The sequence below is a fragment of the Ostrea edulis genome, chromosome 6 (assembly GCF_947568905.1).
Source record: "Ostrea edulis chromosome 6, xbOstEdul1.1, whole genome shotgun sequence".
In the NCBI taxonomy this organism is placed as follows: Eukaryota; Metazoa; Mollusca; class Bivalvia; order Ostreida; family Ostreidae; genus Ostrea; species Ostrea edulis.
In genome coordinates this window covers 48,927,034-48,940,764 of record NC_079169.1, presented here as the reverse complement: position 1 = coordinate 48,940,764, position 13,731 = coordinate 48,927,034, and the positions used below count along the sequence as shown (strand labels likewise).

The following is a 13,731-nucleotide window of genomic DNA, read 5'->3' as shown; positions in this document are numbered from 1 at the left end:
ATATGTTAGAGCTATTTTCTCGTGAATGTGAGCGATGTGTGTATGAATCTATATTACACAATTATTTCTAACGACTTGGAATATTCCGATAGAAATGAAAATAAAATAAGAATATGAATATAAATCTTAATTTTGAAAATAATTTTGAAAACAATAAAATAACGAGGATGTGAGCAGCAATGCTACACGCCAAAAGACTTCTTTATGATGCGCTAAGTTTATGCGCTTCCTGAAATATACTTGTACGCGTAAAGTCTCACAGTCCATGTCATAGTGTACTTGTGGATCAATGAAATTAATTTCTCAGCTATGCGTTCATACATGTAATACGAACATGTACTGCACATCGAATTAATTTCTGAAATAATCAACATAAAATAAACATACGATTTTTGCTTCATATATGAAACAGGCGAGGTCATGATACTTTTACTCCTAAACAATGCTAAAAGCCAATCAGGAATTACATACGTCCTCATTTGAGTGAAACATTCGATCTTGAATGGGGTACTTAAAACAACTAACACAATAAACCGCTACAATATGCCACTCTGGTATTTTGGAAAACAAGGAACCATTCGCAAAAGTATCTCTAAGTTACACTTGACCAAAGTACTAGTATGTATTGGTAAACGTGTTATTCACAACATGCAGGAATTTCCTCCTTGTTCTGAATAGCTGCATGCTCTTTAAATCCATCAGATTCTATTTCAAACCAAAACACAGATATAAGGTATGGAATGAAATAAAAATTTAAAAAAAAATTCTCTTAAAAGGATTTATTATAAGCAAATAATAGCGGACAACTATCGTAATTATAGGTTATAGACTTTGTATGGGAAAATATGACGACCGAGTTTTTTGGCGCGTAGACGAGGTCGTCATATTTCCCATACAAAGTCTATAATCTTTTTATTATATACTTTCAATTTCATTTAGAAACTAACAATAATTTTATTTTTAACAATAACATTATCGGTTTAACTGAGTAAAAGATGAAAAACACAAACAATTTGAAAATTAACGGTGTAGAAATTTGATTGTGACGTAATGTTTGCGGGCCGGAATGTTTCCAGGTATATATCGTGTGATATATGCCCGCAAACTTTTATAGAAAAAAGAAGAGATGAAATTGAAAGTTAGGTTATTGTAGATATATACATACTGTTAGATGCGTCTTGGAAATACATTATGAAAGGCAAAGATAACGAACAGTGATCAATCTCATAACTCCCACAAGGAATACAAAATAACGAGTTGGGCAAACGCGGACTCCTGCCCTGGACATACCAGAGGTGGGATCAGGTGCCTGAGAGAAGTAAGCATTCCCTGTCGACTGGTTCACTTTACATACATGTATCATGTAATATAAACGAATACAAAGATGAAGAAACATTTTACATTTGATATACATTCTATACAATTGTCATGTAATGTAAATATAGAAATTTGTAGGATCGCCTCAAATAATTGATTTAAAATTGTCCTCTTTGACAAATAAAACGTCTAGGAGTGCCCCCTGGGGTGGCCTCCAGGAGATAGAGCTCTATGTTTAGGCGCACGTAGACCCCGTCAAGGGACGGCTCCCCAGGACTCCATCTAACATTCGTCATCTGCCTCCCGTGATCATCGACATACTGACTGCTGTACACCGAGTCACGTGATCCTTGGATGTAGAGGGAATCCGTTGACTGGCTCTCTGAGTTAGGTGAAGGAAAACCATAAGTCAATACAGCAATTATACATGGATTTGCCCTCATTCACTCATAACAATAGTCAATGTAAACATTTGTTACCGAGAATCCCACAGGAAATACGTGTATTTAAAACTAAATATCTAAATTTCCAATGGTTTTGCCTTCAATATTTTTACCAATTATAATACATATATACTATATTATATAATAATTCATTATGAATGCGAGGCGGATGTGAGCGATGTGTGTACGGATCTTGATAAACATTGTACGTCTGTTGTAACTGTTAGGAAACCCCAGAGAAATGAAAGCAGAATGTAGATATAAAAATTGAATTCTATAGAAGGTACATGTATAAACTACAATGCTTCATGCCAGCACACATTTCAATTACAGGTACTAGTGTATAGAATATACATTTCTTTTTTACGAATTTCCCATTTAGAATCCAAATCCATCAAACTTTGTCATTCTATAAACGATTTATTTCTATTGAATTCAACTTATGAAAAAGAGAGGAGATGACGTACTCATGAATTCCACTGCAAAGCTATACACATTGTCTGACGTCACAAGAAGCAGACGAGCTGACTCGGAACTGCAAGTAGATGCTGTGTCTTGAATGCTGACTTTTGTAGAATGATATTTATAGCAGATTCTATAATCAGGATCCCACACGTAGCCCCCGGACGAACACAAATCTGAAACTTTATACAAGACATAACTATAGAGATATTGATATTCTGAATTGTTTTGAGGACTTTCAAATTTAATTATTTTAAAAAGTGTTCTAATAAAATGTTGTTATCATATGTTCTAATCATGTATTCTAATTAAATGTTATAATCTAGCATTCTAATAAGATATTCTCATTAAATATTCTCATCAAGTGTGCGAAGGAAGTGTCCTAATGAAGTGTTCCAATCATGTTTGTTTTTTAGAATTAAGTTGAACACTGCATTAAATCATTTCTACTTGTATTTCCTATAAAAACACTTTTTCATTTTCATTTCACAAAGAGTGGAGGAACTTGATTTTGACCTTTTGCATTTAGCTGGGTTTTTTTTAACGTCCATTTGAGATATTTTTTCTCACACGACAATTGTTCACTCCTATTAAATCTTCTCCAGCTGTAGATAAAGACTTAGTACCTCAGAGGTCAGTGGCAATCATTTAATGTGTCAACGACTGCCGCGACACTCTCCGTTTCTAAGGTGTACCCGAAAGAGCGATCACAATATATAGCACAATGTACCTAAGGTGCCAGTTACGAAACGAACACCCTTTCCAATGATATTTGGTATTATTTCATTTTGTAAATTTTGCTCCATCGTAATCATAATAGAATTAGTTTTGTTAGTTTTATTGTCATCAGACCGCTTTTATGCAGATTTACTTTTCACAATTTTATCTGTAGAATGCACTGGGGTAAAATTCGCGTAACTTGTATCAAGACAAAAAGTCTCGGGGATATTATTTGTTCTCTACTTTTGTGTGATTTTAGAAGTACTCGTTTAACCTCGCATTCGCAAGCTAAAAAATTACAATCCGCCTCTCTTCCCTCTAAAGGAACTGGTAGCAGATATGGTTAAAGCAATATTAGCTCTAGATCTGAAAATCTTAATTTGTTGTAAAAATGTGCTATCGTGATAATTTGAGAGTTTTGTATGTAACTTTAACCCATAATCATCCATAGATTAAAATTAAATTTAAGATTTTATCAAACTAAAGTTTTCGGGTCTTTAACATTATATAGAAATCAAGTTTTGTACGGGAAAACAATAATGTAATTGTGGTTCATTCAGAACCCCAGAATAGTTTTTCTAACACAAATATTAATAACAACAATTTATAAACTATATTTACATCAGCGCTTTCTAAATGAAGTTCGAATGTATTGTAGTTACCATGGTCCGTCCGTCCGACTGTCACTCTTCTTCCTCAAACTCCTCTTTTATTTTAAGCAGTAACCAGTTATTTTTTTGGAATAGGATTGATGGTGTCATGTAGAAGTGCAATAAGATTTTGTTCTCATTTTTATCCTGGGGGCCAAATAAGGGTAAGACATGTCTTTTTCCCCCTTACAAACACCTGGTTCTAAGAACTCCTCATACATTTCATGCAGTAGCCAAATAATGGTTTGTAAAGTATTTGGTGGTGTCCTATATATGTGCAACAAGGTTTCATAATTTCCATTTTCACCCTGGGAACCAACTGGAGGTTCAAAAACAATATTTTTCCATAGGAAACTTTGGTTCCCCAAATCCTCTTGCTTTTTATGCAGTAGTCAAAACATCTTTTTGGGGATGATGGTGGTGTCCTTTAGATGTGCAATAAGTTTTTGGAATTTTCTTTTTCACCTCGAGGGGCAAATGGGATGGGAAAACGACGAACAAAAGACCTGATGCTCAGTGTATTGTGCCTGTGCAACAAGAATAAAAAGGTGAAAATAACGAACAGTGATCAATCTCATAACTTCTACAAGGAATAAAAAATTAAGAGTTGGGCAAACACGGGCCCCTGATGATACCAGAGGTGGGATCAGGTGCATAGGAGGAGTACATGTTAGCATCCCCCGTTGACTGGTCACATCCCCCGTGAGCCCAATGACTTGATCGGAGTAATCATAGTCAAAATCAGTGTGTAAATAACAGTCTAACAATCGGTATGAAACACGTCAGACAGCATTTGACCCAGTGACAGGTTGTATTGGTATACTCCATCATACCCCCGGGGGCCATGATTTTAACAAACTTGAATATATATATACTTGCCTAGATGGTCGAGCGGTCTAGTGCGCTGTTTACATGCTGCTAGGAGATTTGGTTCCGCAGGTCGTGAGTTCAACCTCGGGTAGGGGCGGAAGTGGGTATCCAAATAAAGTGAAATTTTCTGTGCTTTATATATATATATAGAGTGTGTGTGTGTGTATATATATATATATATATATATATATAGAGAGAGAGAGAGAGAGAGCACTAAATAATCACAACTAGGTACTGAAAATTTTCACCCCAGCCCGGGGTCGAACCAGCGACCTACGGCACCCACCGCCTAGCAAGACTTTAAAACCAGTGCGTAAGTCCACTCGGTCACAACGACTTCCCTAAGAAAGGAAGTTTTGTTATGCTCCTAAAGCGCTACTTATACACACTGATGCAATCTCACATATATATATATTGCTTTAAGGTTTGGAATCTTTACCATTTTAAAGATATATGAACAATCAAACAGTGATGGAGGTTGGGATTACCCAAGGGCACTTAACCATCTGAACACTCAGACCACCTTGATTTGTGCAGCATGGATACGTATGGTCTAGGGGTCAGGACCTCAATTATTTTAAATATATTTCAACAATTACGAAATAGGGTTTGGGCCCCAGGGGAACAGAATACTGAATGCATCTCGATCGTCATTATTATGCAGCAAGAATATTTATAAGGTATAGGGTATGTTATGATGTCAATGGTAACTATTGTTGCTTTGTTGGTTACACAAGTATGACTGAGAGCAAAATGTCAGCTAATTTTCCTTAGACTTCGTATGCAAACATAAAACCGAAGAGTACAATAATTGCTTACGTGCACATTGGTCTAGATTATTTTAAAATACCCAAGTACCATAATACATGTGTGAAGTGAAGTGCATAGTTATCATTTTAAAAGCATTAAGTATGGTTCCATGTAAAAATCAGGCAGAGGGTGATAAGTCGACCGTCAGGGATTGAACTGATACTAATATATATAGTAACATTGTTTATAGGAAATCATTTGGTGATAATATTTTTTTCATATGACCCACCTTCACAGAGCTGTGTTACTAAAAATAGAATACCCATGTTTTGACCAAAGTTGACTCATAAAAATGCTATATATTCTTAAAGGTTTTGTTACATGAAAAGATCATACATTTTCAAATGGCTTATATAAAATGAAGAAGAAGGCTACTGTTTACGAATTTCTGTTGTCACAGTGAGTATTTGTTATGTGTTACCATGGTAACCGTTGCTGTAATTAACGAAAGGATTTTCTAACGGAAAAACATTCCAACTTTAAGACCATTTTTCTCGAAACAGCAAACACTTTCAAAAAAGTGCTATAATTAGACGGATAAAGTACATGCTATTGAATAATTTTTAATCAATATTTTTTTTGAAAGTTTTTACTGTACTCGGAAAAAAATATATGAAGATTGTGAAAAATAGCGGGAAAATAATATATTTTCATGTTTTTAAGTTTTCTTCTACTTACAAACTATTCAACAAGTACACTTTTCTTTCATGTTCTAGTAATTATCATATTTATTAATATCTAAAATGATCTTCTTTATGTGTCTACATACCATAATGATATGTCTATAGATGTAAATGCGAGAAACGATGCATAGCATTTTGGGTCGGGATTGAAAGTCCGTTTATTATTAACCCATTTCTTTCAGATTTCCTCAGGTTACAACTTATTAGACCGGCCTTTATAGGATATTTTGCACTGAATGACGAGTTTAACTTGCAAGTATTTTTGGCTGGATAGTTTGGAGTGGGTGGGTAATTAACAGATTAAAGAAAAAATGCTTAGTTGGCAATTGTTTTTCATTTTGAAATGCGCCTATCAACAACTCTATTGAGGCTGGTCAACGACGAACGTTGTAGGTTGCTCGAATCTCGAATGACAAGAAATTTTCATTATAGTCCCGGGTATAAAGAGAATGAATGTCCATACTCTCTTAAAACGTATATCTTCAGAAAAACAAAACTGAAAATACATTCCACATGTTCAAGAGAATCTTTTATGATAAAACAAAGATATAATTTATCAACTTTTGTGTTTTACCCTAAATGATTCACTGAAAATATCTTTTATTTGAAAAATCATTTTGAATTCATTTTTGCTCTATGTAATATGAAATTTAAAACATTTATTACAAAGCATCTGGACATTAAAAACCTTTGGCTAACAATTCTAGAAACATGATATGGCTCAAATTTTAAAATAAACTTTTTAGCACTTGATTTCCTTATGAATCCTTCGTAAGAGTGGAACAAAAACTTTTAGTGAAATGTACGTTTTTACAGTCGTATAATATATATGGTTGTTCAGGAAAAAATGAAAATGAGAACAGAAACTGCAGACATCTGTGTCATTAATATTGTAAAATTTGGACAGTTTATATTGACTTTATATAATTTTATGAAAATACATGTAATGTAGAGGTGGGGTTGTTTTAAAATTCAATAATGTAGTTTAAAAAATGTAAGTTGACTCATTTATCATGTCTATGGCACTATCTTTTACCAAGTATGATTACAGGTTGCTTTCAGAAAAAAATATAAGGTTGGGAATGGAGGGGTTGTGACTCGTGTCTGTACCTTCTCCATCCAGAAAGGGGTGGGTGAAGACCCCAAAAATTGCATATTAAAATAGACCATTTGAGCTATTCTATGATGCATCACCGTGATTATACATGTATTTTTGCATGTCAACACAACTTCATTACACAGTTCAACCCATTGGTGTTTAATTTTTTCATAAGTTGTTTCCCTTTCGAATTTAGGTACATTAGGAATTTCAGTTGAAATAATTTGAATAAACACCATATATAAGAATGCTTTCATGTTTATTTGACACTTTGTCGTTTATTTCTTCATAAAGTTTTGATATTTTGTTTGGATTCAATTTTTTAGACTGTCTTGATGTTATGGACTCCTTTGCTTTCCTTTTGTAATATTGTCTTGTACTTTCACTTGGTTTGATTGATTTTCCTCCTGTCACCACTTTTAAGTATGTCCTTGGGTTTTACAGAGACCTACAATACAATAAGATAGACACTGATTTTCAGGACACAAGAATTTACTTATTTTTCTCTCCTCAATATATAATATATATTTCTTTAGTTTTTGAGAATGTTTGAACATTCTATATCATAAAACTTTCAATTAAAGTACACACCTCAGAGGCTAGTAATCATAGTACACATTGATATTTAAATTATACATGTAGTTAGAAAGAATAAAAATACTAAAACAGCATATAAAACTTTTGAAAACAAGAAATGCTTAAAGAAACTTGTATATGGCATTGAGAAGGTGTTCCAAATACGCTAAATCAGTGACAAGTAGGTTCAGATACTCAGCTGTATCAGGTTTTGAGTCTGGTTTCTGAGTAACCAATATTTTCCTATAATGGGGGGAGGGGGGTTGACTTTGATCTCATTATCAGAAGGGGTCATATAGTGCTTGTATATCAGGATTATTTATATAATACTGCTCTACCAAGTTTAAGGTTTATAAAACATTTACACTGTAGATTCATTGGTACATATGTGCTACATGTATTTACCACAGAGGTTTCCAATGCATGTAGTGATGGTAATGACACTCCATGATGCTGGTATGAAAACATTATGAATTATTTTACAATAAAATGGAATTTTTTAAAATCTACAGACCCTAAATATTTTTTTTGATATGTCTAATAGTATGCATATATTTTTAAAATATGAATTTTGATTTGTCAAGAGCTGGATGGTGACCACTACAACAAATGATTTTGTGCATATGAAATAATATTTAAAAAATTGTGTGTATTTATATAGAATACCTTGGAGGAAAAAAATGATGTGTATATAAAATAAATTTCATCAAAACTGAGATTTGAACCCGGTACCACCGACCTACTAAATCGGATACCTAACCACTACGCTATCTGAGACTTGTATAATTGAGGATTACATTATATACTAAACATTGCATCTCACAAAGTCATATCATGTCTTACATTTTTATATGCAAATTCGACAGAAATCTACATGTAGTATATAAAACCACACTCTTTTGAGATGATACCTACTCCTACTGATCCTCAGTTATAGGCATAATCTACATTTCTATCTGAGAGAGGAAGCGTTTGTGTGGAGGATACGTAGATGTCTGCTATTATTGCAGACCATTACAAATGAAACATGCCGTCGATTAGCCTAGGCTTAAAACATATCATAGCGTAACTGTTGAAAGTATGAGACTTTTTGAAACAAGGGAGTAGGTGTCATCTGTACACAGTCGTCTCATACAATGCTACATTGTATAATACAACATTCGTTATGATTTTTATGCTAGTAATAACATGAATAATAAATATTGCGAATTTTGACTTATTAAATATGTAAATCACACCATTTGAAATTACCATAATGCGCCGACTTGGTGACATGTCATATAAGATATGTTGATTATGTTGCTCGGTCTTCGTTGTCGGCTGCTCCACACACAGTCTATCTTCAGTGACGCCATATGCATCAATGTATTTCTGACTCTCTCCGAAGATAAATATATTCGTTTCCTTTAGATAAGGCTTGAGGGTATATTGTCCTACACGCCATTCAGTTTTGGATCCGCCATATTCCGCGCACTTAGCGTGTTGACAACGCAGCGCCCCTAGCGATCATCGAGGTTAAATTCAAGAACGATAACCGAAATTGCATTAAAATCGAAACATTCAGAGAGGTTTTAAAATGTTATATTAAAACTTTAAAAAAAAAAATTTATTTCAGAGCATGCCTTTTTTATTTGTTTAATGTTATATAATGATATATTTTCATACCCGCTTTGCTGTTTTTAGATTTCAAAGGGATTACAAGTAGTGTTTTGTATAGATTTGCACTAAGCGTGAATTCTCCATGTTCATAATTATCTGTCCATAATTTTGGAACAAGGCGAAACAAATCAAAACTACTTTGTATATTTGCTAAACATATTACGGTGAGTTAGTATGCTAAGTTTGGGTTCATTTCGTGAACATGGACTTATCACGAAAATGCGATTTTGCCTGATTTTTACGTGGAACCATACTTAAAAACTCTCGAATAATTTGAAATTTCTACTTCTAATATTGACTTTGATTCTCTTTGATTGTTTTTACTCCAGCGAAATATGCTCATGTCAGTATCGACTTTTAAGTCTATATATGTATATGTGAAAAAAGAAAATGAATATTGATAATTTAAAAACACATTAAAAATGCAATTTGTCCCATGTACTTTGTGGCTAAGTTTCACAATTCGTCGTTTTACTACTACAATACCTGGCATCAAATAGCCTCTAAATCTGGAAATCCTACATGTAAGTAAAAACGGTAACGCAAGACTCACGAACATGATGAAATGATCATAAATTGATTAAATGGAAAATACTTCTTATCCTTGTCATGTGTCAGAAAATGATAATCTGTTGTGTAGTGTTATTTCACGCGTGATTTAATATTTTATCCCTCCATTGAAGTCCCTAAAAATAAAATAAAATTCTTTTTCACCAATCATGGTCGCCAATTCAGACAGAGTTTGCAAGACCTCATAGCCATTTCAAATTAAGATTTCGAAATAATCTACATTTCCTATGTTTTTACCTTTGATATCTTTACAAAATGTAGTGAACATCATTTCCTCATGAACGCGCTGTAATTATGAATATGTGCGGTTGAATGTTTTAGTGTGCACAATGTAAGTATTAATCTTGATAAATATAGTACGTCTTTTACAACGACTGGCAAATCTAATAAAAATGAAACTAGAATGTAAATATAACAAAAAAGTATTTTTGAAAATACATATGGGTAATGAAATGTGCTTCACGAAGTACGCCAATGTGAAATGTCGCAGCTCATATCCTCATTCATCTCATTCGTGAGCTGCATATCGCTAGTTTGATAAACCATAGCTCTATCAAACGCCCGTTGTACATGTATATAGCACTTCCAGTTTGAACTACTTTTGAGATTATCCCCGCTTTGATATTCCCAAGTTTGCTTTCCTGTTTATAAATAGGATACACGGATAAAAAAACCCATTCAATGATTTTTAAGAAATCTTTTTAACAATATTTATCAAATTTAAAGCATAAACGATATATAAAAACTAAATTGTTTATTGGTTTATCATGTTTATCAAACAAAAACACTTTGGAAATAAAAATGATCAGAAAAGTGGTACTGAATTTAGGCTTTATCATTTTTACAAAGTACCAGGAAAAATTGTGTACAAAAATTGCGAGAAAATAGCATTGCGCACACTGATATAATGCAAGTCACATTTCATAGAAATGTACTCTCCATAAACTATTAATACTCTGAATTTGCGATTAAAAAAGTAGCCAACAATTATTGTCAACAGGGAACCAGTCTAGCCTGGCGGACCATACATAGACGGCCCAGCAACTCCATCACCTGCAGCATCAGGAAGCATTCAACAGGCCACATCTCTCCTCCCGTAATGAATATGACAGAACATATTTACCATGTTTACTCTGAAATCAAAGTGTCTCGATCGCAGGAAGTCCCATTCTGCCCCCCCCCCCCCTCCCAGAAAACACGTGAAATAAAAAAAAAAAACATTGTGTAATTCCAATTCCATTCCAAAACGTTCACCAAAATCATCGATTTCAAAACGTCGCAACCGAAACTTTTTCAAGTATATCGTCGACTGACCAGTTTCGGTGACCTTAGTGATAAACCGTGATTTTCTCATTAATCACTGGGATTAAATAAATAAATTACAAACTACCTTTAAAGTAATTAAATTCCTTTACTTTCATCCAAAAATTCCAAATTCATTGGAACGTTAATTGAATATATTTTCGTAACAAAAAACATTTCACTTTGTGGTCCTAAAACGGTGACATCATTTATTTCGGTGACCATTGTTTATATAGGTTTGCCAAAAGTTCGTAACTGTTTTAAAAACGTATATACAAAATGAATATGCAACTAAACGTCAATGAATAAAATAACAGTGTAGAATTCTAGACTTTTGGTATAATTTATATTAATTTGAAGGTTTGCTTGAAAAAGTAATAAGTAAATGGGCTTGTTTTTGGGGTGCTCGTGTTAATTTTTTGCATACTCTTCTTCTAGTAGTTCATTTTCGGGGGGGGGGGGATTGAAGACGTACATGTACTCTATATATGTTTGCAAACACGACGGCGAAATTGATGACGCAATCTACACCCGGAAACGACAACGCGCACACGTAAACAAAAGATCACCGATTCTGGTCAGTCACCGAAATAGGGCAGTCGACGATAAATATGTACGTCAAGGGTGTATGTCAGCAAAATAAAATAAATACTCGGTAAAATATTGAAAGAAATATAATATTTCAATAAAAATGAAATAATTACTAGATAATAGATTTGATTATTTAAATGCCTTCTAAAACAATTTCATTCATATTTATGAATTAAAGTGCAAGCCTCGCAAATAAACACATCATTTCAACTCGTTGGAGAGAGCAAATATCAAACCACGCAATATAGATATCCTCTATTTATCACACGCTTAATCCTTTATCCAGTGCATGGACATCACCCATTACATAAATTCTAATTATTTCCTACGCCGTTTGTGACGTTGCAAACGTCAATTTACTTAGTTTGTTTACAAAATATCAGAAAGCAAAGTTCCCACCAATACAGTAACGTAAATGAATAACTGGGGGATGTTAACATGTGATATAAAGAATCTTCCGTGGTTTGATATGAATTATATCCAACTCGTGTGCTTTATATCCCCTTGCCAAGGCTCGGGAGTAGAACACTCACATCTCGTTGAATATAAATGATATCAGGCGAGGAGATAGAAAGCACACAACGAGTTGGATATACTTCATATCAAACCACAAACAAACGGAGATACTCTATGTTTCTTTAATTTTAAAACTTACCTGATCCGATATACCACATTCCCTGATTTGAATTCAATACTCCTGTGTACAGAAAAGGGTTTCCAAATCCCTGACAAGTAAACAAGGTTTTGTTCATGAATACTGATACACAGTTTTGTATTCTGGTACAAAAATCCACGCACTGAAGCAACGAAAAGGATTTCTCTTCAAAATGAGGGGAAAATGTTGCAGGAACCATATCGGTCATTTCTGAGAATATTTGAAAGAAGTCACCACGTTGAATGAAGGAATGCCCATGAATACAGACACAGACCATGAAAGTTTTAATAATCCAGGCCATTTTTAGAACCTAACAAACAAAACAAAATATGAAAATGTTTCCTTCACATTTCAATCCAAGTTTTCATGCATTTCATATAGATAAGATATGCAGAGAGGAAATCAATCCTAACGATACATTTCGAGGGGGAAAAAAATCATCATTCACCTTAATAAACTTATGTTTCTCGCTGTGTGGTGAATTTAATTCAAAAAAGGTTATCCAGCTAAATGGATTTGATCAATTGAAATCGATAGCATTAAAGTACAATGTGATGTTTCTGTTCGCTCTGCATTCATGGCGCTGACTCTTGTACAAAAGATGTTTGGTACATGGCGTAGCAGTGAACTGCCTTTTAATTAAAAAAAAACCCTGTAAAACAACATACACATGACATTTCCATGAAGGTTATATTCAGCGCCTGTTTTTTTTTTTTTATGATATAACCATCTATGATGTGTGTTTTGACACTGCTAAGGTGGCTCACTGAACTGAAATTTTATCTAATGGCTCGTTAAAACACCACTTATGCAATATGATTTCACCATCGTAATAGTGATACAAGCTCTGAATAATCTTATATGATTTTTTGTGATTTTTCCCGGAATGAAAAAAAAAGGTGTTTTAATGCAAATAAAGGTTTAAATATTTCGCTACGATTCGGTCCATGATATGAATATTTAACAAAACAAGCCTAAACGATTCAGAATTTAAAAGTTCTAATATATCAGAAAAAAAATATTTGCGAAAATTTAAAACGAGATATATCGAAGAAATATATTATAAAAAGAAATTGAAACAATATGACCCGGATGCAATCACTATATTCAAACGAGAGAAAAAGCTAGTACCAACCCCGATAAAAGTTGATAAAATGACTAAAATAATCATATTGTTGCTAATTGTATGCACTTTTCAAAGAGAAATTAGTGTCCTTTATAGATTTGTTTAAGCGAACCATTTTACATCAAGAGAATTTAGTTTTCTGCTTACGATATTCTCTACGACTACTTTTTTAATAATTCCGATCGGGCTTGGTTCAAA

The 13,731-nt window shown here is 33.6% G+C and overlaps 1 protein-coding gene across 1 annotated transcript; it reads right to left on the bottom strand.

The window, feature by feature from the left end:
• Positions 1 to 231: 231 nt before the first annotated feature.
• On the bottom strand, positions 232 to 12,761 carry LOC125646310 (uncharacterized). The gene is made up of 3 exons (XM_048872542.2): positions 12,408 to 12,761; positions 2,228 to 2,404; positions 232 to 1,699 (listed from the first exon to the last, which is right to left on the bottom strand). The coding sequence occupies exons 1-3, from the start codon at positions 12,706 to 12,708 to the stop codon at positions 1,476 to 1,478; spliced, it is 702 nt and encodes a 233-aa protein (XP_048728499.2). The 5' UTR covers positions 12,709 to 12,761; the 3' UTR covers positions 232 to 1,475.
• Positions 12,762 to 13,731: the final 970 nt, after the last annotated feature.

Excerpts from the sequence above, each read along its gene's own strand:
- LOC125646310 (XM_048872542.2), bottom strand. The coding sequence starts at position 12,708 with ATGGCCTGGATTATTAAAACTTTCATGGTCTGTGTCTGTATTCATGGG. Across the intron at positions 2,405-12,407 it reads AATGTGGTATATCGGATCAG|TTTCAGATTTGTGTTCGTCC; the intron begins GTAAGTTTTAAA and ends TCTTGTATAAAG. Across the intron at positions 1,700-2,227 it reads CTTTGCAGTGGAATTCATGA|AGAGCCAGTCAACGGATTCC; the intron begins GTACGTCATCTC and ends CACCTAACTCAG.